At 40.6% G+C, this 22210-nt stretch overlaps 1 protein-coding gene across 6 annotated transcripts in view; it reads right to left on the minus strand.

Annotated features, from left to right (window-relative positions):
• The window catches only part of CCDC148 (coiled-coil domain containing 148), a gene marked incomplete at its 5' end in the record, with an annotated part of 106305 nt that overhangs the window by 4023 nt on the left and 80072 nt on the right, over positions 1-22210 (minus strand). For all 6 annotated transcript variants that reach the window (XM_081187503.1, XM_081187499.1, XM_081187501.1 and 3 more), the window contains 3 exons: positions 4851-4968; positions 13899-14017; positions 20779-20919. In XM_081187503.1, the coding sequence (XP_081043629.1) occupies positions 4851-4968; positions 13899-14017; positions 20779-20919 (378 nt within the window). The remainder of the gene's footprint in view (positions 1-4850; positions 4969-13898; positions 14018-20778; positions 20920-22210) is intronic.

Genomic DNA, 22210 nt, shown 5'->3' on the forward strand with positions numbered 1-22210 from the left:
GCTCTTGCAGATTCAGGCACATAGCCGGGAGTCATCCATCAAAAATGGCGTCCAGCTGGAATTTTTGGAAGTTGGTTAAAATTAACTGCACCCACTGGAAAATCCAATCCTTAGCCATTTCAACTGTGGGGTCTACCAAGAAATGATACTAGCTGTTCTTTCTGTGTCCTTGGCATTCCAAAGTAAACATGAGCTTCATATAGTAAAACATAGCTTCCTTTACCTCAGATGGTTCCTCTATTCAGATATTTCAGTTATTCATACAACACTAAGGGTGAACAGGGACCAGCTTTCTGTAAAAGCCCTTTCATCGAATAAAAGTGAACAGGAAAGCAGACCGATGGCAGCTAGTAACTTCCCTTTTATGTATGGTTTTATTTGATGAGTCACTTTAGAGGTTCATAGGATTGAGCATTCACCACAGGAAGGCTGGGGGGAAAGCTAACAAGCAGACTGGCTTAACTCTTTAGCTAAGGCAGCCTTTACCAATCTGCTGTCTTCCTTATGTTTTGAGCTACAACTCCTATCAGCCCCAGCCAGCGTGGTGGCATTGGGTGGGGCTGATGGGAGTTGTAGTTCATAGCATCTGGTGGACACCAAGTTGGCAAAGGCCAAGCTAAGGTTTTTGCCCATTTCATATCCCTTCCTTCCACATTTGTGTTTTTTGATGGTCATTGGATGCAGAACTAAAGAAATTCTGAATATTAAACGGTAGATAAGCACCTGAAATAAAAGTACCAGAAGGCTTGCATGATTCTCGCTCAGTGCTGCCATACAAACTCACTTCTGCAGCACAAGTCTGCAACAAATTATTGTTTGTTTGTTAGTTTAAAAACGACTTGTTCCCTTTGCATTGTATCCCAAACACTCCTGCAATAATGCCACATCTGAAAGGAGCTACATTGAATATAGAGTAATTTAAAAGATGAGTTGTGGATCTTTTATATGCCTCTGGAACCTGAAAAATAACCTTTTACAAAATCACACCACTTGAGAGGGGTCTTTTATAGTTGCTGTGTGGAAACTACCATCATATAATTTCAACATGCAAACTGACCCTGGATTTGCCAGCCTCAAAACACTGGCTCTGCCTCTCTCCTCGTGATACACTATGCGCCAAGTTGCTGAGACAGTTTTTTAGGCTGAAGAATGTGTTGTCATTCAGTATATGTAGACATAGGCTAATGGTGTTTTGGGGGAGGGGGACCCAGCAGGAGCCCTGAGTATAAATCAATCTGAAGTAGAGCACAGTTGCTGACATATCTAATCAAGTGACTAATGCAAGAAAAAATACTGAGGAGCAAGCCAAGGAGTAGTTTGGATGTGGCTTTCTTTCCAGAAACAGATCCTGTTTGTATCAGTTTGAAGTCACAGATAAGAGGATGGCATCATGGGGACCAAAACATAGATCAATAGTGTAAATCCTGCCAATTGCAAGGGGACAAGAGCAGTAAAGGCACAATTCAGTTATGACAAAAACCGCAAGTCAGTTAACTGGTGAGAATAATAACTGCAGGTTTAAAATGTGGGTTCTTATTGAAGTAGTGTCTTGTGAAAGGATGCTTAGCAGGAAAAGAATTAATTTAAAATTGTCTGTGGTGGTTGTTTCTTTTTATCTAAGCGATGTAGTCAAGCTTGAAGCAATTTGTTATGCTTTTGTGAGATAAACTGCAGTTATGTTTGTTAGTTGCCATTTAAAATATCACCTGCAGTAAGATACTGCAAATTACCATATTTTTCCGTATATAAGACAGCCCCATGTATAAGATTCCCCCTATTTGGGGGGACTCCAAATTAATAAAACATTCAATGTATAAGACGAGCCCCAATTTACACCTAATTTTTTTGGTAAAAAACAACAATCCTAGTCTTATATACGGTAATTTTAAAACAAGGGAATGAACACACAGACAAATGGTTCTGTTGGACCGCTAGCTTATTAACCAGTGCAACCGATCTAGCAGTGGCATAAGAAGACCCTCCCCCTGCCCCTCTGATCTGGCCCTAGAACCTAAGATTCTTCCTAGTACTGCTGCACCTGCAGCAGCCATAGCTGCTGCTGTGCCTGCACATATTCCCTGCCCAAGCATAGTTCAGATGTGCCATGCAAAATTTTAATAACGTGGTCAGAATGGAGGCTGAGCAGTTATCTATTTGGAGGGCAGGACTGCTATCAGTTCTACCCATGGGATCCCACAGGGCCTTAGCCTGGACACTCTTTGCCTCTCAGCAAAAAAATGGCACTCATAAACTACAGCTAGATCAGTATTTAGATAATCAACCACATCCTGCAACTTAAAAAGGCAAACCTCAAGGGGGGGCGGGAATCAAAGCCACGCCAATGCTTTTGGCAAATTAACATTTTGCCGCAATTTGAGCACTTGGTTAGTTTCCCCCTATGAGTGGGCTAGGGCCTGATGAATAAACACCTTCCAAAACTAAGAAATAGTGTAATATTTTAAAAGTGGAAGGCAATTTCAAGCCAAAGCCCATTGATTTCCCACCCTGCCCCACACAAGACATATTGCAGATCTGGGACAATGTAGTGACTCCAGCTGAAAATAGAAATTGAGTCATGGTCTGAAAAGAGTAACACCAAGAAACACAATTACACTCCAGCAGATTCATAAAAAGGATGGGGAAAAACCCAAACAAGCTCTCCTTTAACTTCTTGTTTGAAAAAAAGATCAGGAAAATACTCCTGACAAAATGCAAAAAGAATGCAGTCATCTTAGGTTAGGAAAGAAGAAACTAGGCACTGCATGCTGTTATACACTCACGTGGCTGGAATGAATCTTAAATTCTCCATCCAGCTTTTGAAATATTACAGGGGTGTGCCTTTTGTCTGGCTTATTTACAAAAACATTTGTGGTCAAAACAGCATTCAATGAGCCTGGCCCATTCAGCTCAAAGTAATTTAAGCGACCGACACTTTCCCAGGTATAAGTACCCGTGAGTTCACATATAGAAGTGGGATTTATAATAGCTTTGGTACTGATTTATGCTTGTTGAGTTCAGCCTCCATAACTATCTGGCCCACAGTCATATAAACAGGTATGCTGGGCAAAGCCCTTTCTAGGCTCTCTGCATTCCCAGCCGTATGTTATGTTCAACACAGAAATTGTAGCACATTTTCCTGCATCTTCTCGCTTGGTTCACACAGTCACAAGTGAAGTGGCAGGCAACTTCTGTCTATTCCAGAGCAGTCTCCGACCAATCAGCAACATTATTTTGGCTTCATTTCAATGCACACCTCCTTGAGAGTAAGTTCCATTGACCACAATGGAACTTACTTCTAAGTAAACATTCATAGAATTGTGCTCTTGGGCATTTAGTTCTGACACAGTTCAAGTAACTGGGTTTACTGGAAGAATGAAGGAATATGTTTCTTGCAGAGAAGTTAATCATTCTCCTTTTTCAAAAACTATAAATGCTGCCAACCCAAAACATTATATTCAAGAACTAACCAAAACTATTAATTGTGTGTTTTCAAGCAGTCTGTAGTGACTACAACAAGCTTTCAAACTGTTGGGGTGGAGACTCATTCTGGTTTGCAAACGCTCTAGATTGAAAACCGTACCCAAGGAAATCCTGGGGAACATGTCTGAATCATGCTGGTGACAGCTGAGTATAAAGGATGTATAAAATCCATTACGTCAGACTTCCATTTTAGGTGAGAGGAGGGGAAGATGCGGAAGTTAATAGGAAATCACAAAATTATTTCCCACCCATTCAAATGGTTCCCTTAAAAATGCATAATGCAAGAATATAGGAAGCTGACCCCTTTCATTGGACCAATCTGTGCTGCTGAAAGTTTATGCACATTTTAAAGTTACCTATCAGCCTTCATTCCTTTTCCCCACTTTCAAAGCTGTAAGACTTGGTCCATTAGATGAGATGGATAGATGGATGATCAGGCAGGCACCTGCTATGCTCTCAGACACGACGTCTCCCCGCTATGTGCCCATATGCCCAACCCCAATTCAATTTCAGACTCAGGTGGGGGGAAATGATTAAAGCCCTCTACCAACCCATTCAAGGCTCCCAATCCATATAAAGGCCCCTTCACTGGCAATTTGTGTAAAAATTCCTAGCACTTAAAGGCATAGATAAAGAGATAATCTGGATTGGTTGAAGGTAGAAGAACATGGTACAAAACATTCCCTGTCCATTTTATCAAGGTACCGTATTTTTTCGTGTATAACGCCCCCATGTATAAGACACCCCCTATTTTTGAAAATGGAGGGAGATTGACTCTGTGTATACGACTACCCCCCCTTTTTAACATTTTTTTTAGTAAAAAAAAAACCTAGTCTTATACACGGAAAAGTACGGTGCTTTCCACTTTATGAGTAGATACTTATCTACTGCTGCTCTTTCTCATATTAACAAAATGAAACTGAAAATGTGGGGTGATCATAGTGTGTGGAAATTATCTTCTAGAAAAGCCTATTAGATCCATACACGTGGCGGAGGGGGGCACACTATCGGTGGAATTCACCTAGCAAACCTCATCAACAGGCTGCCTGAATGACCTGTGGGAACCCCCAGAACAGTACATGGGGTGAGGGGAGGGGGTATCATTCTATCTGGGCAAGCTGTTCTGCTTGCACAGATACAATGTCTGTAATGGCGCGGTGATGAATTCTACCCCAAGACTATTTTTAGATTTCACTGTTAACAGCGTCTGCTGCATGCATTAATCTAGCAATGATCATGCACAGATACAAACCAAACAACAAGTGATGAAACAAAGCTAAAAAGATTGAGGAGCCCTTTTTTCATGTCTTGAGAGACTGCTACCTCAAATTGCACATAAAAAGACTCAGGTTATACAATTAAAAAGATACCTGTTGCCTGAGAGCATCAAGACGTCTCTTCCTTTCTTCTTCTTCATTGGCTTCTTTGAGTATTGCTTCTCTTTTCTCCATCAAGCGCTTTTCCAAAAGCTTTTGTCTAAACTGAACTCTTTGAACAGGAAAACATGAAGTCAATGATCTGTCTTCTAATACTATTTAATAGTTTTATGTAGGGATGGGAGGGGGAGAAATTCAATTCAGTTCACATTTAAAGGAGAACATATCAAATCTGCACTTTTTGAAAAAATATGAGAAGCAAAATATGACACAGACATCCTTCAAAATTAATTTACTTGAATTTTGTGATGTAGTTCTCCAACTAAATCATGTTCACAAGGGGCAATTGCTTGCAAAAATTTGTACATTAGTCAAAATTGAAAACAAAAATATGTGTATTAGAATTTCTATGCTGACGAATTTCTACAACAATTTAAAAAAATTGCCCCAGAAATGGAGAGAAATGAATTTAAGATTTAAAAAATGAGAAATTGGAAGAACCAAGGTTGACAGATCCTTCCAGATCCCTAATTAGGAACAATTAAGATTTTATTCAGAAGCAACAATCGAATCAATACTTTTCTTAGATTTGGGTGTGTAATGTTCTAAATTTGGTAAAAGGTTCAAAATCACATATGGATGCTGACAATCCCAGATAAATTGTGTTAATGTCAAAATAAATAGCTGGTTATCCTATTTGGGCAGCTTTCAACAATCACAGATACATTTCTTAGTTTTTGGAGTGATTAGTATTCATTGACCTTGCATCACTGTACTAAATTCACTAAATATTTGCAGAAGAGCTGAAAGAATGACGGCTGCATCTTCTCAATATTTTTCACATTCTTAATAGCCATTCTTATTGTTTTCTGTTCTAATCTACTTGGTTAGGAATGTCCTGTTTGGAAATAAATCTTGAGACTGATGGAAGTAATGTCTGAAGGATTTTTTTTTTTAAGATTAACTCTTGACATCTGTAGATCATTACAAAAGCAAGAAACTGACTGTGTACAAATGATTGCTTTTCAGATACATGGAGGCAATATTTGGACACCTATCATAGACTGAGGGCTGGCTCATAGCAATAATGTGGACCAAGCTGTAACGTGATGAAATGGGAGAGCATCTATGGGCCACCAGAAGTACAGGATTGTGTGACAAAAGTTACCAGAAGTTCATGGTTGCTTAATAGTCCTAAACAAATGCCCCCCACACCAGGGAAGCTGCTATTTGCATTTAAAAGGAAGCTGTCATTGGTGCTTCATAGCTTTGGGAAGGTGAGTTTTGTTAAAACCATAGCAGGGAAAGAGTAAGTATTCCCACTCTCATGATTCAAACAATTAACATCACATCTACTTTGGCTCTGGCTCACTCCAACAGCATCTACATTTAAGGGGGTGTGGGGCTGACCAGTGAGCAGCAATGCCTGGTGTTAATATAATGAAGTTACCAGAAAGTGGGAGGGAAATTAGATGAATATATGAAAATTCTTCTAGGGAGACAAGACACAAGGGTAATCTGAGGACTGAAAACATGTCAGTTGTGTAGGTGTGCCTTATACACCTGGAGGAACCTCATAATGGCATTGCTTAGCACACTTTTTCATATGGTCTACAGAGGTTTTCTTATGCCCTGAAATAATGTTGTTCCTTCTGCTTCAAAGAAATCTCCTAGTGTGAAAGTGAAGTATAATCAGACCTTTCCTCCCCCCCATGCCAGTTTTAACGAAGTATTGTGGTTAAGTAACATTTTAAAAAAACAACCAAGTTGAATAATGAGCTTAGTTTACTGGTTTCAGTAATGCCACCTTTTGAAGCACTGTGAATACACATTCATTTAATTTCTGATAAGCATAATTTCATTAAAATGGCTTACAGAATGTGTCTCATACATATTTAACAGGAAATTTTGGGACCATGTTTATTGTAAGAGCTTTAAAAGATCATTATGGACACCTTTATAATATGTACAATATTTCACCAAGAAAGCTCTTCCCTATTTTGACTCAAATAAATATTCATAGAGGTACAGCAAAAGGGAAACTATGATATCAGTCAAAGAGAAAATGAGAGATTCAAGAAAGCTTTTCCATTGCCATCGCTGATCATTCTGCTTCTGTGGAATGTTTGAGAATTTGGATCAAATGATTAAGACTCCAGTTTTGCATACCTACCTTGGGTAACCTTTTCTGTTGAGGGCTGTATTTCTTCAACAGAAATACAGAAATGCATGCTGGTAATAGGTAGTGCTGAAACCAGCAGTGGGCTAGGGCAGAGCCAAAAAGTGGGCAAAGGCTAGAAGAGTCTGCCATCACTGAGAAGAGACTATGTGGAAGCAGCAGAGTCTAGTCCATTAGGGCAAGCTAAACACCTCAGTCTTGATTCCTCCAAATCCACCCTCTTGCTTTTTAACAGCCCTTGTAGAAATCAGCAGGGAGGAGGTTAGGGACAAAAGTTAGCCCTACCTGCCAATGACTCTTGCTCCACCTACTGTTGACCTCCTTGCCTTTCACTCCACCAGTCCCAATGGGCACCAGCCAGCATTGTGGGGGAAGGAAGGTCAGAGACTCTTACTAGCAAGAGACAGAAGGAATGGCGAGGTCTGCAGCTGCTGGAGTTTGCACCACATATGTGTGCAGCAGCCAAACTGGGTAAGAGTGCCCAGCATGAGCAATGATGTCAGTTTCCACTGCTGCCTCATATCTACTACATATATGAAATCCATTCCACCACTGCTCAATAGCAGTGGTGACTTCTTCCTGCCCCTTGAATACCACCTTCCCAGCTGCTGCTAAGTTCAGCCTCTGCTCCTACCTATTACGATTCACTGTTTTCGAAACTAGATTTTGAAAAATAACCTATTAAATACGTCTGAAATCTCCCCAAAGCAATACATGGGATTACTTAGAACTGTAGTCAATAGTGCCTATTTATGGCTTTATAGCTTCTAACACTTTCCTATACTCTTCAATTTGTTAAGAATGTTTGGCAAGTGCATACATCAAAAGGCTGGCGCTTGATGTGATACTATAAGCTGCAGCAATGAAAGAGACTTTGATTTTCTTTGCCCGGAGAGCACTCCCCAGACACAAGGAACAGGGCATTTAGCCCCATTCAGCTTCCTAAAGCAACATCAGACACTTAGCATCTACAACCTTGCTTGGCTAGCAATTAGCCCATACTCCAAGCTACTTCATACTCCAAATCAATTAAGCCTTTACTCTAAAGGAACAATTCTGTCTCAGAATCATTACAAACAGACCCAGTATGTTATTCACACATGTGCATATACTGCATACTACATTACCATTTACCAGCACAGAAATGTTATGCTTCCTAAGCGGATACCACTATCCCAGTTATCATAGCCACCCTACTTACAGAATCAACAGTAACCACTTCCTCTGTGCCATCAGGTAATATTATGAATGCAAGGATAGGTTGACACAAGCCCATTTTGCGTGGAGGCTACTCTGATTTTTGAAACAAACCGCATAACTTGATTCAACAGTGGATGAGATTAGAAAAACCTACTAATGCAACAACCACTTACAATTAGGGTTTTTTAAATTCAGTTTTATTCTGTATATTCGGGTCCTTTACAGTTTGAACCCCTATTTGCCATTGGCTCATTACTTCTTTATTAGGTAATAGTTATCTAGGCCAGAGCAACATCCTTTATCCAATTTTATAACACTTCTTAGAACTAATATATATATATTTTAAACCCATAAAGGCAGCAACAGGGCTCAAAATATGATTGGAAGAGCAGAGCTGTGAGAGGTCTTTAACTGCTTCTCATATGTATTTCTTCATCTAAATCATACATACCCACAGATGTTGTCCATCCTTCTCAGGGAAATAATTCCCTTTCAGAACCAATAGTAGCTTCTCCACTCCACCCTACCACGGCTTAAGTAAAAACAAAATCACTGGGAAATCCAATTATTGATCTTCCCAACAACATATCTTGCAGGATAGGCTGTTGCCATGTATGGCATAATAAATATTTTAAAATATTATGGATTGAATTTTTAACATAATTGATTTGGTAAATTAAAGATTACAGAACCGCTTGTGCTCCTGTCATGGAGAAAAAGAAGATCACAACTGAGATATATCCAAAGCACTGATTCAAACCTTGTAACTTGATTTGTGAATTTATCATTTCTCACAAACACTCAGACTCAGTGAGATCAGGCAGCTACTTGTTCCCTATCTGATTTACAGCCAGCCAGCCGACTAGGGTTGCATAACAATGGAATAATCACTTTAAATCACCGTGCTTTCTACTGGTCCTGAGTCACAGTAACTTCTTGCGCACCTTAGACACAACTGAACATTTAGTTATGGAAAATAAAAGTTAGCTCTCACTTTCTTAAACCTGGCTATTAAATGCTAGTCCAAACAGGGTATTCTTACAGGTATTTGGGGTAAGACTTTGGGGGGCCCCTTAGGGGAGAAATTATTCTCACAATTGTGGGCAGCCCTTGAGATGACTACTCAAATTGGTGCATGCTTAATAAAGTTCAAGCACTCATGGGTAACTTCAAAGTCCATGATGGAACAAAGAAAAGAAAGAAACTTTAGCCTACATCACACTCACCCTGGTATAGGTTTTATGGGTCAAAACTGGCACCTGGAATTGTGTCTAGAAGACAGCATGGAACCATTGAGGCACTAGTGAGATGTTCTCTTTGCATATTATCCAGCTGAGGAAACATTTTATAATGGAAGTGTCTGGGCAAATGTCATGGGTTTATATAGCTCACCACTGCCGATACTAACTGGAAGAGGTTCTCCAAGGTTTCAGGCAGGAGTCTTCCCTCCCCCCCCCCCCATCTCAAGATCAACCAGGGATTGATCCTATGATCTTCTGCATGCAAAACACAGTCTCTATGACAAAGCTATGGCCCTTCCTCAAAGTCCATGCTGCACACACAGAGGGCTTGAAGAGAGGCAGGGTCCTGACTCACTTGTTGTGCAGGGTATCAAGAAGGTAACAAACAATGAGAACTTCCCCACAGCTTAGGAGAGGAAATGGCAAGGGAAGTTCAACCTGCCCAAAAACTGCTGTGGGAATTAAGAGTGGAATTCAGTTCTGTGCTGTTATATATGCTCTTATTTACTGAAGAAGATATATGACTATATGACTAATGGATACTTGGCCCAGACTGAATAGAATGGGTGAGAGCCAGTTCTCAAAATATGGAAATTTGCTACAATCGCACAAACTTACTGATCAAGAAACACTTTAAGGCTGAAAACATGAAAAACTAGCTGTGGTTGAACACCATCTGTTATTATTATTTCTACCCACCACCACTGATTTACTTTTATTTTGCTGTACAGCCAGAAAAAAGGCTTCCAATAAAGCTTATAGCTGACATTGATAAGACAGTCCCTGTCCTCAGGTTTATAATCTAAAAAGGAAAGGAAAGAGGACCTGAAGGTGGGAGGGAGGGAAGTAAAAATACCCCAAACGTAGGCATTATTTGTTATGTTACAGAGTTCCTGTAACAACCAGCTGGAATGGAAAGAATTCAAGAAGAGGAGTAGTCCCAAGTTGATGGTCTTTCAGGAGAGGTGATGGAGAGGACCTACAGTCCCATTTCTTTCCTTTTTCTGAAGCCAGGTGGAGTGATTGTTACAACAGCAACCAACCAACAGTACCCTTCGTCCTGTCAGGGTGTAGCTTCAGTCATTTATCTGCATCTGGTTCCCCACTATGGCCAGAAGTTGCAAGCTAGACCCGTATGAAATAAGGAAGCAGAAGTGACTGTCACTAGCACATCGATTCCTCCAAAAGACAAACCTCTGCACAATATTGCCTATTCTGGCAGCTTCAGGCAGAAGGCAAGACTGGACCTGCAGCACTCCATAAGAGCAGTCTTATTAATGCTTGCCAGGTCTTGCAACTGAGTTGCCAACACTTCATCAGCAGGCCATCGTTGTTCCTAGGTGAAGATCATTCCTCAAGGCAACCGGTGCAGTCTCGGTTTCATGGTCAGATCAAAATTCAGATAGGAAAGCCTCTAGAAAACTGATCTGAAGAGTATGAAGCTAGAAGTCCCACTCAGTAGCCTTCTCTAAAAATGAAAGGCTTGAAACAGGAAATCACATTAAATATGTATGATATAGTGTATATGGGGAGAGTTAGTTTGATAGCATGGGTCCCACAATTAGCAACATAACCCTGTCCTGGACCCTTCCCACCCAGTGCTAATAAGCTGGGATAACAAGGACCCAGCTGCTCCAAATGGTATCCTGCCAGACCTGAAGAACAAGGGATTCTCTTTATCCAATGGATTCCTAGTTACTTACTTGCATCATTAATGTTATTAACTGCAGACAGGATTTTAGTCTGAAGCAACATTAATCTAACTTTGTGATATTAACAATCTTATGAGTGAGTTCAATGGGATTTACTCCCAGATAAGTATGCATAGGATCACAGCCTAGATCTTAGCCCAGAGATAATGCTGACATAGCCTTGCTTTGGCTTATGGGTGGACAGAGAGCAAATCCTTTTAACTGAATCTCACATTCCATTTCCTAACTTATGCGATGGAATTCCAAAATGGGGAGTTGGCTCTTGGCTTATACTTTCATACATGTACTTTTAAAATGAAATTTGCAAGGTGGGGTGGGAGAGGAGCTTATTTTCAATATGGCCTGTGTTTCTTTTACAATTCCCAAATAATTAGCTTCTCAAAATTCTGTAGAATATCTCCTACAAGGATCTCATTATATCTTCAAGGCTAGGTTTCATTTTGAAGCTGTGTGGATACTGCACATTCCCCCAGAAACCTGACAAAAGCATAGTTCTGGGTTAAATTCACAGAATTTGTTAATTTAGGGTGCCCATGAAGAGCTTATATGGGGATTGTAGGTACCAAGTGCAGAATTCACATCCATCTCTCATCTGACACTTAAAACATGAATATGAACCAAATCCTCAGATCATGGCAATGTGTGCTTTCCATGTCAGGAGGGAAATGCTTTGACAAGTGAATACTTTAAGCAGAACTGATGCCTCAGAGTAAAGGTTATATAATGAATGGAGCTCAAAGGCAGATCAATGAAGATAAGTTGCCCTGAAGATTCAACATACTTCAAATTTGGAGCTGGGAAGAACTGCAGGTGAATTCTGCAGGTGAATTGCTGAGGGGAAAGTGAATCAAATCTCTCACACTTTTAAAAAAAAGAAGAGAGGGAAAAACAAATGAAAGGAATGAAAAGACTCAGAGAGAGAGAGAGAGAGAGAGAGAGAGAGAGAGAGAGAGAGAGAGAGAGATTTCAATAAAAAATAGTTTTAAAGAGGTATGAAAGGGGCAAATTGGCATTGCAATAATGTACAGAACAGGCCCTTCCCAACATCATTTATATTGTGAAATCCTGATTATTTGTGCTCATTTTGAGGCGGTCATGCTGCTTCATATCCTGCAACTTCCTTTTGAAATCTCGAAGGGCAGCTAGAAGGTGATGGTGTGGAGGCAGCCAGGGGGAGCTGGATGTTGCAACTCTCAGGTGTGGTGGACACCAATGAAAATTAATGTAGACTGGCTGCCCTGGGTGTGTGAGGAAAGGGAAGCAGCAAACCTAAGAGTGCCTCCTTGTGCATATCTACTCAGAAGTAGATATGAGTTCAATCACCACATATGTGGGTAGAGGATTGCAGGCTTCAACACCATTCACAACCCCTAAATGCCTCCTTGTTGTGACCTGCTTAAATTACAGCAATTTAACACATTTATATTAATCAATGACATTAATTCTCAGACACTGATCACAGCCTGAAGCCTTTGAACTCTGGATCATTAGGCAAGTATTTCACTCAATTGAAGGGATTACTGAAGACATCTTTTCCCATTCAACATCTAAGTATGAACTGCTGTCATTGCTGTGGTTCTTAGTTTTTATTTTATTTTATGATCACTACAGAAAACATTTAGGCAGTGTGCCTGACCCTTTACTGGCCTTGGGCAAAACTTGCAGATAAAAATCTCTCAGTCCCCAAATGGATTGACAGTCGCAATGAAGGGAAAAAACCACAAGGCATAGTCTAAAGAAAGGGCAAATTATTTCTATAACAAGCAGCTCAGCAACATACAACAGAGGTGGGTTACTATCCAGCATTGCCTTCCAAATAGAGACATTTAATGTTCCTTGCTTGCTGTAAGAATTGTAATAATAAAAAAGAGTTTCAGAAAAGGAGCTAGGCTGCCTTATCAGAGCCACAGGGAAGCTGCAGGGTATCCCTTCCTTTGAATGGAAGCTGACAGAATTTGAAAGCTGATCTCTGCATAGCCTACAATCATGTGGATGCTGTGAGCCAAAAGCTACAGGATAGTTATTGCAGAGGGAAAAAGGGTCTCCTGATTCTGAAGAGAGCTACAGCCAGTTTTCATACTTAGAAAAGGCACTAGAACAGAGGTGTGGAATCTGTGGCCACACCAGATGTCATTGGAACCTGAGAGTCCCCCAACTCTCTAAGCAGTGCTTAGAGATCATGAGAGTTGTACTCCAATGATCTTTGGAGAGCCACAGGTTCTCCACCTCTGGGCCAGATGAAGCAATGGTCTAATGCATTCACAGGAGGGCAGGAAAAACAAATCAAAATATAAATCATTGCATGGAAAATATGCGTGATGGTTGTTTACTTCACAGGAATCCCTACATCATGAGAAGACCTAGCACTGACTTGTCTCGGGTTCATAGCAACAGAAGAAGGGAAAAGTATAAAAGCGAAGAACTACTAACATCGCTGCCCTGAGCCCCATTGAGTTCAGGAAAGCTTACCCCCAGGTAAATATACATTGGGCTGAAAACTAAAAGTGTTTATATTGGGGAGCCATGCTAAATAAAATTAATAAACAGTTTTAAAAGAAAAAAAACAGTAAATAAAACTAAAAAGTATTTCTTTGAGGTTGTTTTATGTTTTATAAATTTTATGAAATAAACAAAACAAAACAAGATTTTTAAAAATTGCTCTCCAACCATGAGTCAATAATCCACATGAGGATTCTGTTTATAACTTTACCTTTTCTTATCTTTAATGACTTGTTGAGCCAATAATTTCTTGAATTCTGCCAAACGCAGAAGATCTTTTGCTTCCAGTTCCTTCCACCTGCGCTGCTTTTCAGCCCAGTACCTTTTCACCTAAGGTTTGAAAGAACACAAAAGGAAATTTGAAAAGGAGGAGGCTTCTATCACTGTGAAAAGGCAATTTTGGTTTCAATAATAACGGTTTTATTTGCCCATAGCAAGATAGCAATTTAAGTGTCCATTCCACATTCTTAAACAGAAGAGGGGGGAAACTGGCTTGAGGAATTGCTAGGTATGGTAGTGTTTGCTATAGCATTCTGCTCTTCCATCCTTTTTAGGGGCAGGCATTGCAGACGGCTTTATCCCTGCAAACATCAAGAAGAAAGCAGGTTATCTTTGATCTAAGAGTTTCATTCCACACATCCAGAAAAGAGCAATATTTAAATAGCAGTAAAACACCCGGAGGTATACATGCTAGATATGAGCATGTGAATGAAAGAGACAAGAAAAGGCAACAAATGCAATGATGGTCCATTGGATTTTTTTGCTTTTCTCTTAAACACAAACACACACCCCAGATGTCAAAGGAAGCAGAATAAGAAAAACTGGCAGCATTTGAACTATCCGATCAAAACTAGCACCAATGAAAGCAAGAGCCAGTACTATAATATGAGAAGATATATAGAAAACAACTCTACCATATTTCATAGCTGGTAATTTGGCTGTGATGTTTATAGAATGACATTCAACAACTATGGATGTTTGCTCTGAGCAAAGGCTAATTAATAGGACAAGTGCCGCCTCTGCTGTGAAAAAAAAATCAGTCTACACAGAGATAAACCAAAGCTTAATTAAATTGAAAGAACCGATTTTTCTCTTGAATAAACTCAAAGGGGAGGGGGTGTCCAATTTCCCCTGCTCTTTAAAACTCTTCATTTCTTTGAAGCAAAGAAATAGCAATCACCCCAACTTTGTTTCTCCATCTCTGGACAGTCATGGTCTCAATTAAAATACAATTATTAAACAACAATGTGGTGCATTTTCCACATATTTAAATGAAAGCAATACCAAAGTACAGGCCAAATTATAGGATATTAGGTGTTCCTGGGTCAGTGACTAGAAATGGGCATATATTCCTTTGGATTTTAGAGGAGGAATTGGCTTCTCTGAGAAGGCAATAGATGGAAAGTATGGGATTCCTGGAAGCAATACTTCTTTTAGTGTACAATGTCCACTTGAATGCCCCACCACATCTGTTCACTAATTCACACGTTTTTCGGTGGGTTGGGAGGTGTATTTAGGAGAAAATGAGGATAGATGAATTTTCTGATTGTAGAATATGAATTGTAAAGGCTGTTCCCAATTGAAGTTCAATGAGCAATTTCAACTGATGTCAAGAGATTACTGCATCTGTGTGACTCAACCCTTGGGCGAGTGATAACAGCAGAGCTCAGTGCCTCCTCCAATTGATTTTAGTTTTGTGAAGCCAAGAGGTGCTCAACGCTTGTCGGACAACTGGTCTACATGACCAAAATATACCAATGTGGGACTTCCGGGTTGGCGCGATCTGGAAATGGCGGATTCCCTCCGAGCTCCGGAGGGAATCGGCTCAGCGGTGGATGGGTCTTTGCCGTGCCGGCGACACGGGGACCCTTAAAAACCGCAGGCGCGGAAGCCTGCGGACTGAAGACTCGGCGGGTGCCTTAAGCGCCCCCCCCTGATTCGCAATGAGCCTTTTTAAAGGCTACGGAGGGGATACGGGGGACGGCGCGGCACTGAGAGTCGACCGCTACCGCCGCTGAGCGAAGCCGCGAGCCATAACTGGAGAGCGCTGACTTCCTTCCTTGAAATTTGGAATGAAAAAGGAACCCGTGAGTAATTTGGAACCGATCTTTAAAAACTTTTACCCTTTGAATTTGAGACGACCGGGGGGTGTGCCAAAAGGAAGTCCCCATCCCCCCCCTTGCAGACGATCCAGAGCAAAGATATAAGAGCTAAGCTGGAGTGCCTACCCTGTAAAGGGTGAGTTTTAATAAAGACAGTAACTTCCAGGATTTGGAAAAGCAAATTTAAGCAGGAGAGTGGAGTGTTGGAAGAGTTTCTGTTTTGTGGCAAACAACCCTCCCTCCCGAGCCCGGGAGCGACCTGCTTTGGAGCCTGTATAGAGGAGCAGAATTTGACAGCTGTCAAAGCTGTCAAATGGACTGTTAATAGTAAAAAATTGCTACTTAAAACCTCTCCGGATAAAAAGGTGTTACAATTGAACTAAAATTCTGGGAAACAAAGAAACAATAACAGGACAGAGGATTGTTGGAGAAAAGACCATCCAGTAACCAGATTCCCTCTAGGGGGAATTCTGTGGAATTACAATGGCTGTGGGTGGAAAGATACTGAGAGAAATCGAAAGGATGTTTTCACTGGTGGGAACCTTACAGGAGCAGACTACAGCTATGAGTAAACAATTGACGGCCTTGGATTTGGAAACAAGTAGTTCTGCTGAATGTAATGAGGACCTGAATGAGAAAGAACCCACAGCTGAATTTGAAATAATAAACAAAGAAGAGGAGAAGACAAAACAAGAAAGAGAACAAGTTATGTGGGAAAATACAAACCAGAAGCCGACATCTGGAGAACACAAGCAAGGAGACTATTGGATGAAATTCATTTTAAGCCTACGAAAGATACAGAAGACGAAAGTGGAGGCCCTGGGAGTTTATGGAACTCAGGAACTCGAAATAAAGAAGTACAATTGGGGCCTCCACATAGACTTTGACTCTGACTATCACCAAGACTCAGGCCTTGTGGAAATTCTTCAGCAGTTGCTTCTAAATATGGGAAGAGACTATGGACTGATTGGATTGATTGCTAAGGAAATCTTTCGAGACTCAATGACAGACAAAGAGGACTACCAACAAAACCGGCGGAGAGGGACTGAAATAGATTTGAGAGCCTCGGATGTGCGGAATCCAGGCTAAAAACTGTTACTTTGGACATGTCTTGGGAAAGGACGCAAAGCGGGGATGGGAGGGAGGGAAGTAAATTTAAACAACACTCAAGACCAGGGGGTTTAGTAATAAGGAAATTATTCAAGAAAAAATGAGAAATCGAGGGAAGAGAATTGGGGTCCAACTTAGGGAAAATTTATTTTTGTTTTTATAAAAGGACTAATATTAAGACGGAAGAAATGCCAATTTGCTGACATAAACTTGGGAATAGGGATGCAAGGGAGGGGGTGGGGGGAAGTCAAGGACTAGGGTTAGAAAATAAGATTTTCTGGAACTATTCATGTTTGTTGTCTTTTATGTTTGTTTTGGTGTTATGTGTTTTGTTTTTGTCTATAAAAAATGTGAAAACCCAATAAAAATTATTAAAAAAAAAAAATATATATATACCAATGTGGTACAGTTTTCCTGGTCATTGTTAAGACGAGAACTAGTCCTCTACCGATCCAGACCAGACTCTCTGCACATGGGAAATGGGCCAAAATCCTAAACTGTATTTTATATAATTGACTCTTTATTTCGATTCTTTGTATATCGTATTGTTGTTTTATTGCTATGGCTGACGCAAATAAAGATTCATTCATTCCTGAAAAATGGGAATGACAAGGTGAATTGGCAGAAAAATGGGCTCTTCTCAAGTAATTATTACCAGGAAGAAACGGCAACTTTGTCAGAATCCTGGGCTCTCACATAAGGTAAAGGACCCCTTTATATATATGCATGCATTTAATATTCTTAAGAGAAGCAAAACTGTGATTAACTCAAAAAGCATATGATTTACAATATTTACCTTGTAAAAGGAACAGAAGATGCATCATTCAGTTAAAATTAAGATGGCAAATATACATCAATAATTTACAGCCAACAAAATTAATAGCTTCATTAAAAAACACACACACACAAATGAATCCAAATGAATGTGTTAAATGTCTAGGGTGAATTTTAAGTACATAAATAATTCCTTGGTTTTCCCTAGTGTTTTACGAGATCCTAAACAAAATGAACATTTCTATCATGTCCATTTTACTGTGAGCCCAGTGGTTGGAGGACTTAACTATATATTCTGAGGGTTTTCAAAGTCACTCTGACTTACACTAGATGGCAGTCTCCACTCTAACTGGGTATCTACTAAATCTACTGGGCTGATTAAATAAAAGTAGGATAAAATGCTGGCCTCAGCGTTTCCTTGATGTGGAAGTCAGAGTGCCATCTTACACCATTTTTATGGGTTGATAGGTCCTGTGGCAAGCCTCTGGTGCTAACTTACACTTCAGAGCTGCATATCTCACTAGATTTAATACTTATCCAGCACCTCATGAGTTTTGTGGCCACTTTCAAATGAAAGCAGGAGACAGTCAACCTCCTTGCAACCTTTGATCTCTACAAAACTGATGAATCTACAACCTTGTTTAGGAGCTCTGCTTAACACCTTCAGAGTCATGGAGCATCTAAATTATATCTTCATGCCTCTTTAAATCCTTCCAAGACAGCTATCTTTAGTAGATTAATTCCAGTGAAGCCACTGGAACTACCCAGAACTAGTGGCTTGACAAACAAATTCAGAGACTTTTTTGTACAATTACAGCTCGCATAAGAAAACCTAGCTTGCAGCATTGTTTTAGCTTGCCCAAAGTGTTTGCTGTTATGTGCAATTGCTTCCAAAGCTATCACTTTAAATGCACTTATTTCAATAGATCAAGTCAAATCTATCAGGCAAGCATTTCCTGAAACGCTGACAGCTTCAGCAGATTAGCATTTACCAAACAGGGTTGAAATCTAATATAGATTAATTTTAAGTATCGTTTTATTTAAGCTATTTTATAGGCATATTAGGATGATAGCAGCAACTTGGTATCTCTGATTACTACCACAGTTCTGCTAAATATCACTGGACATGTTTATGCCTTATAATAAAATCTGTCCTATTGTATTAATTGCCTTGTTTTATGCTGTATTGTCCAATACATAAATCACACTCTCTCATAAAATGTTGGTAGGGTCAACAGTCTTTTTGGAATAAACCTGAATAATATTAATAATAATAAAACTCTGGTCAGCATTATATATATTACTACTCCAAACTGTAGCAGCACACCAACTGTATGGAACAACATACCCTAATGGTTTTAATAGATTTTTACGCATTTTTATTGGGCCTACTTAGTTTCCCTAAATGATACATTCTAGACATAATCTGAAAGCATTTCGTGGTAACCTAGTATGGTTTGCTGACTTATGGAGTTGTTGCTGTTGACATCCGTTTGTCTCGAAAGACAATGGAGTGTGCTTCCAGAGATGAAGTCAAACCGCTGGAGGAATCACAGCACCTGCTGTGGCTGTTGAGACCAGTAACTCATAACAGCTGCCTCTTGTGTTATTTTTCCCGTATTAACTGCACTGAAGTGACCTCTATGGGGCACAAGCTGGGGCATTGTGTTTGGAGGTCCTGGGCTGCCCAGACGACAAGATCACCCCCCCCCTTCATTGCTGATGTGGTCCAAAGGAAAGCATAACAATAGATCTGGCGATTTGACACCAGCTTGGCTGCAGGAATTGCTGGAAGGATCTCGTAAAACACTAGTAATAGTAATAGTAGTAATGGTTGCAGTAGTAGCAGGGTGCAGGGTGGGGGGAAGAAATAAAGCAAAACAAGGATATCCCAGAATGCACACACAGAAAGTGCTTGTCCAATGCCTTTGGATCCTAGCCAGGGGGAAATCATATTTCAAGTTCTGTTTGCTAATATACTCTGCCTCTAAAACAGTGGATTTAGAAATGTAAATAAAATAACAGGAGACAGCCCTTGCTAGTCTTCCTCTTGTCACATATTTCAAAATGCCTAAAACAAATGAGCTTTACTGAACGGGGGCAACACTTTCCTGTGAAATAATTAGATTTGCCTTGCTTTTCCTCGATAGCCGAATGCATTTGTACAGGAACAAATCATTTGCATGCAGCAAAATGCAGGAGTGATAACATCCATGCAGACCTCAGGAGTAGTGATAAAGGTGCTTCTTGTCTGAATGCAGTTACTCTTTTTATTTGTATAAAACACCCGAATAGTACAAGATTGAGCTCTATGTTTTGCCTGCTTATGTTGCTTATGAGGGACTAGGAAACAAATACATTAAACTGTACGGTTAAAACCTGGAAAGCCAAGCTAAAGGGCTGCTATTACAAAGTTGTCCCTTTTTAAAAGGTTACCCCCCCCCTCCAATAATGAACAGAATACTGCTTTGTGAAAATAACTTTTACTTAATAGCTACAATGCTGGAAATGGAATCCAGATAAGAAGCATAACATATACTTTCTGTGGTACTCCCCCTTTTTTTTTCTCCTCCCCCAGTGTTCAGCAAAATGAATGCTAATTCAGATATATGGAGTAATATCCACTTTTCTTCTCTCCCTTACTACAGGCAATGGGCATCAGGCCCGCTGTTCACTGAAGCTGTCTCTGTGATGCTCCAATTGCAGTGTGCAGACATTACATTGTGATGCTTATTTGGTGCATTGCAGCATACCTTGCTGCAGCACTGGGAACCACAGTGGTCTTTGCCACATTAGCTCCTGACAGCAAAACCTGCCAGACATTATTTCCTCTCTGTGACAGTGTAGGAGACACATGCATATGCCTGGAAGTGTGCTATTAATAAGAATGCCAATTAAACAAACTTGGTATGATCACAGTAAAAATGGCATGGAGTTTTCAAGCTACAACAAGCCCTGGCAGATCTCCACTAAGCACTCATTAATCTCTGTAATAATGTTAGGGACTGTTTACAAGGGTATAAAGTATCAAGATCAATTAACGCTTTAAATGTATTTAACCGTTTAACACATGCCACATACACACACACCACACACTTTGCATACTTTTTCTTTGTCCTCTGCTCTCTGAAGCATTTCTTTCTCCTTGTGAAACTTCTCTTTTTCATCTTCTTCTTTCTTTCTCCTGGCAGCAATAGCAGCTTCCAGTTGGGAAGCCTCTTCCTGCTGTACACGCCACTGGAGGACCTAAACAAAGATGAAGATTCTGTTCCAGTTCAGTTAACAACAGGTTAAAAAACAGTAACACCAAGACAGCAGAGTTTTCTTTTTTTTAAAAAATGGATTGGCTTCAGAAATAGCAAATGGCCAGCACTAGGAAATGAAGAGGAAGCGGACTAGAGTCAGCATTTGTTTATGTATTTGATTCTATCCCATCATTTGATCCAGAAGGATCCCCAAGGTGGCTTACACAAAATAATACAACAAAGCAGCTTGCGGGCTTCTTCTAACTCCTCTGACACATAACACCGCTCCAAAGTCCTTCTCTGCCTGGGATGGGGAGGGGAGGATTGGGGCATGATACTTAATGGAGTAAAGGCTTCCTCCTATCAAACCTGACCATTGGCCATGCTCGCTGGGACTGTTGGGAGCTGGAGTTCAAAATCATCTGGAGGACCACAGGTTCTCCATTCCTGGTTTAGAGAAACAAGCTAACCTTCAACTGTGGTATGAAGTTGGCTTGTTTCCCTGTACAGTACTTTGGTTATGATTAGCTACAGTTTAGGGTTTGGATGTAATGCTAAACTGCGGTTAGTTGAAAACAGGAGTAAAAGTCTGAAATCCCTTCATGACAGATGAGAAGAGGTTTAGTGTTACACCTGAACCTGGTCAGTGTAGCATCTTGAAACAATACAAAAGCATGCAAAACCAAACAGTGTTGGGAGTACACAACAAGAAAGCCTTCCTTTCAAGCCTCCTTCAGCTGAGCAAACAAGAATCTGTCTCTAGCCCAAGGTCATATTCATATGCAGGGGTTTAAATCTGTACGTGATGCAAATGTAACACCTTCCTTGAATAGAATACACATTCCAATTTCTCTACTGCATTCTGTCCTTCCTGTAACATTCACATGCAACACAAATGTGGAGTTGTATTCTCATTCTTTGTAAAGTGCCACAAACGTGGATAGTGCTATATTGTTGGCGTCTGTCTGTCTCAAGAGACAATGGAGTGTGCCTGTGGGGTGAAGTTAAACTGCTGGAGAATCACAGCGCCTGCTGTGGCTGCTGAGACCAGTAACTCGTAACTGCTGCCTCCTAGTGGCGTAGCGTGGGGGGACTGGGGAAGCCGTCGCCCCGGGTGCATCTTCAGGAGAGGGGTGCGACCAGGTGCCCCCACAACAGGATCCAATTGGAGCATGACTCTGGTATGCAAGGCAGCTGGTGGGCAAGCTTCCTTGCATCCAGCTGCGGCTCTGCTCCCAGGTCAGGTCTGACCCGGGGGTGGAATAGAGAAGAGTCGGCAGAGAACTACTGCC

Source organism: Podarcis bocagei, assembly GCF_964188305.1.
Source record: "Podarcis bocagei genome assembly, chromosome: 1".
Classification (NCBI taxonomy): Eukaryota; Metazoa; Chordata; class Lepidosauria; order Squamata; family Lacertidae; genus Podarcis; species Podarcis bocagei.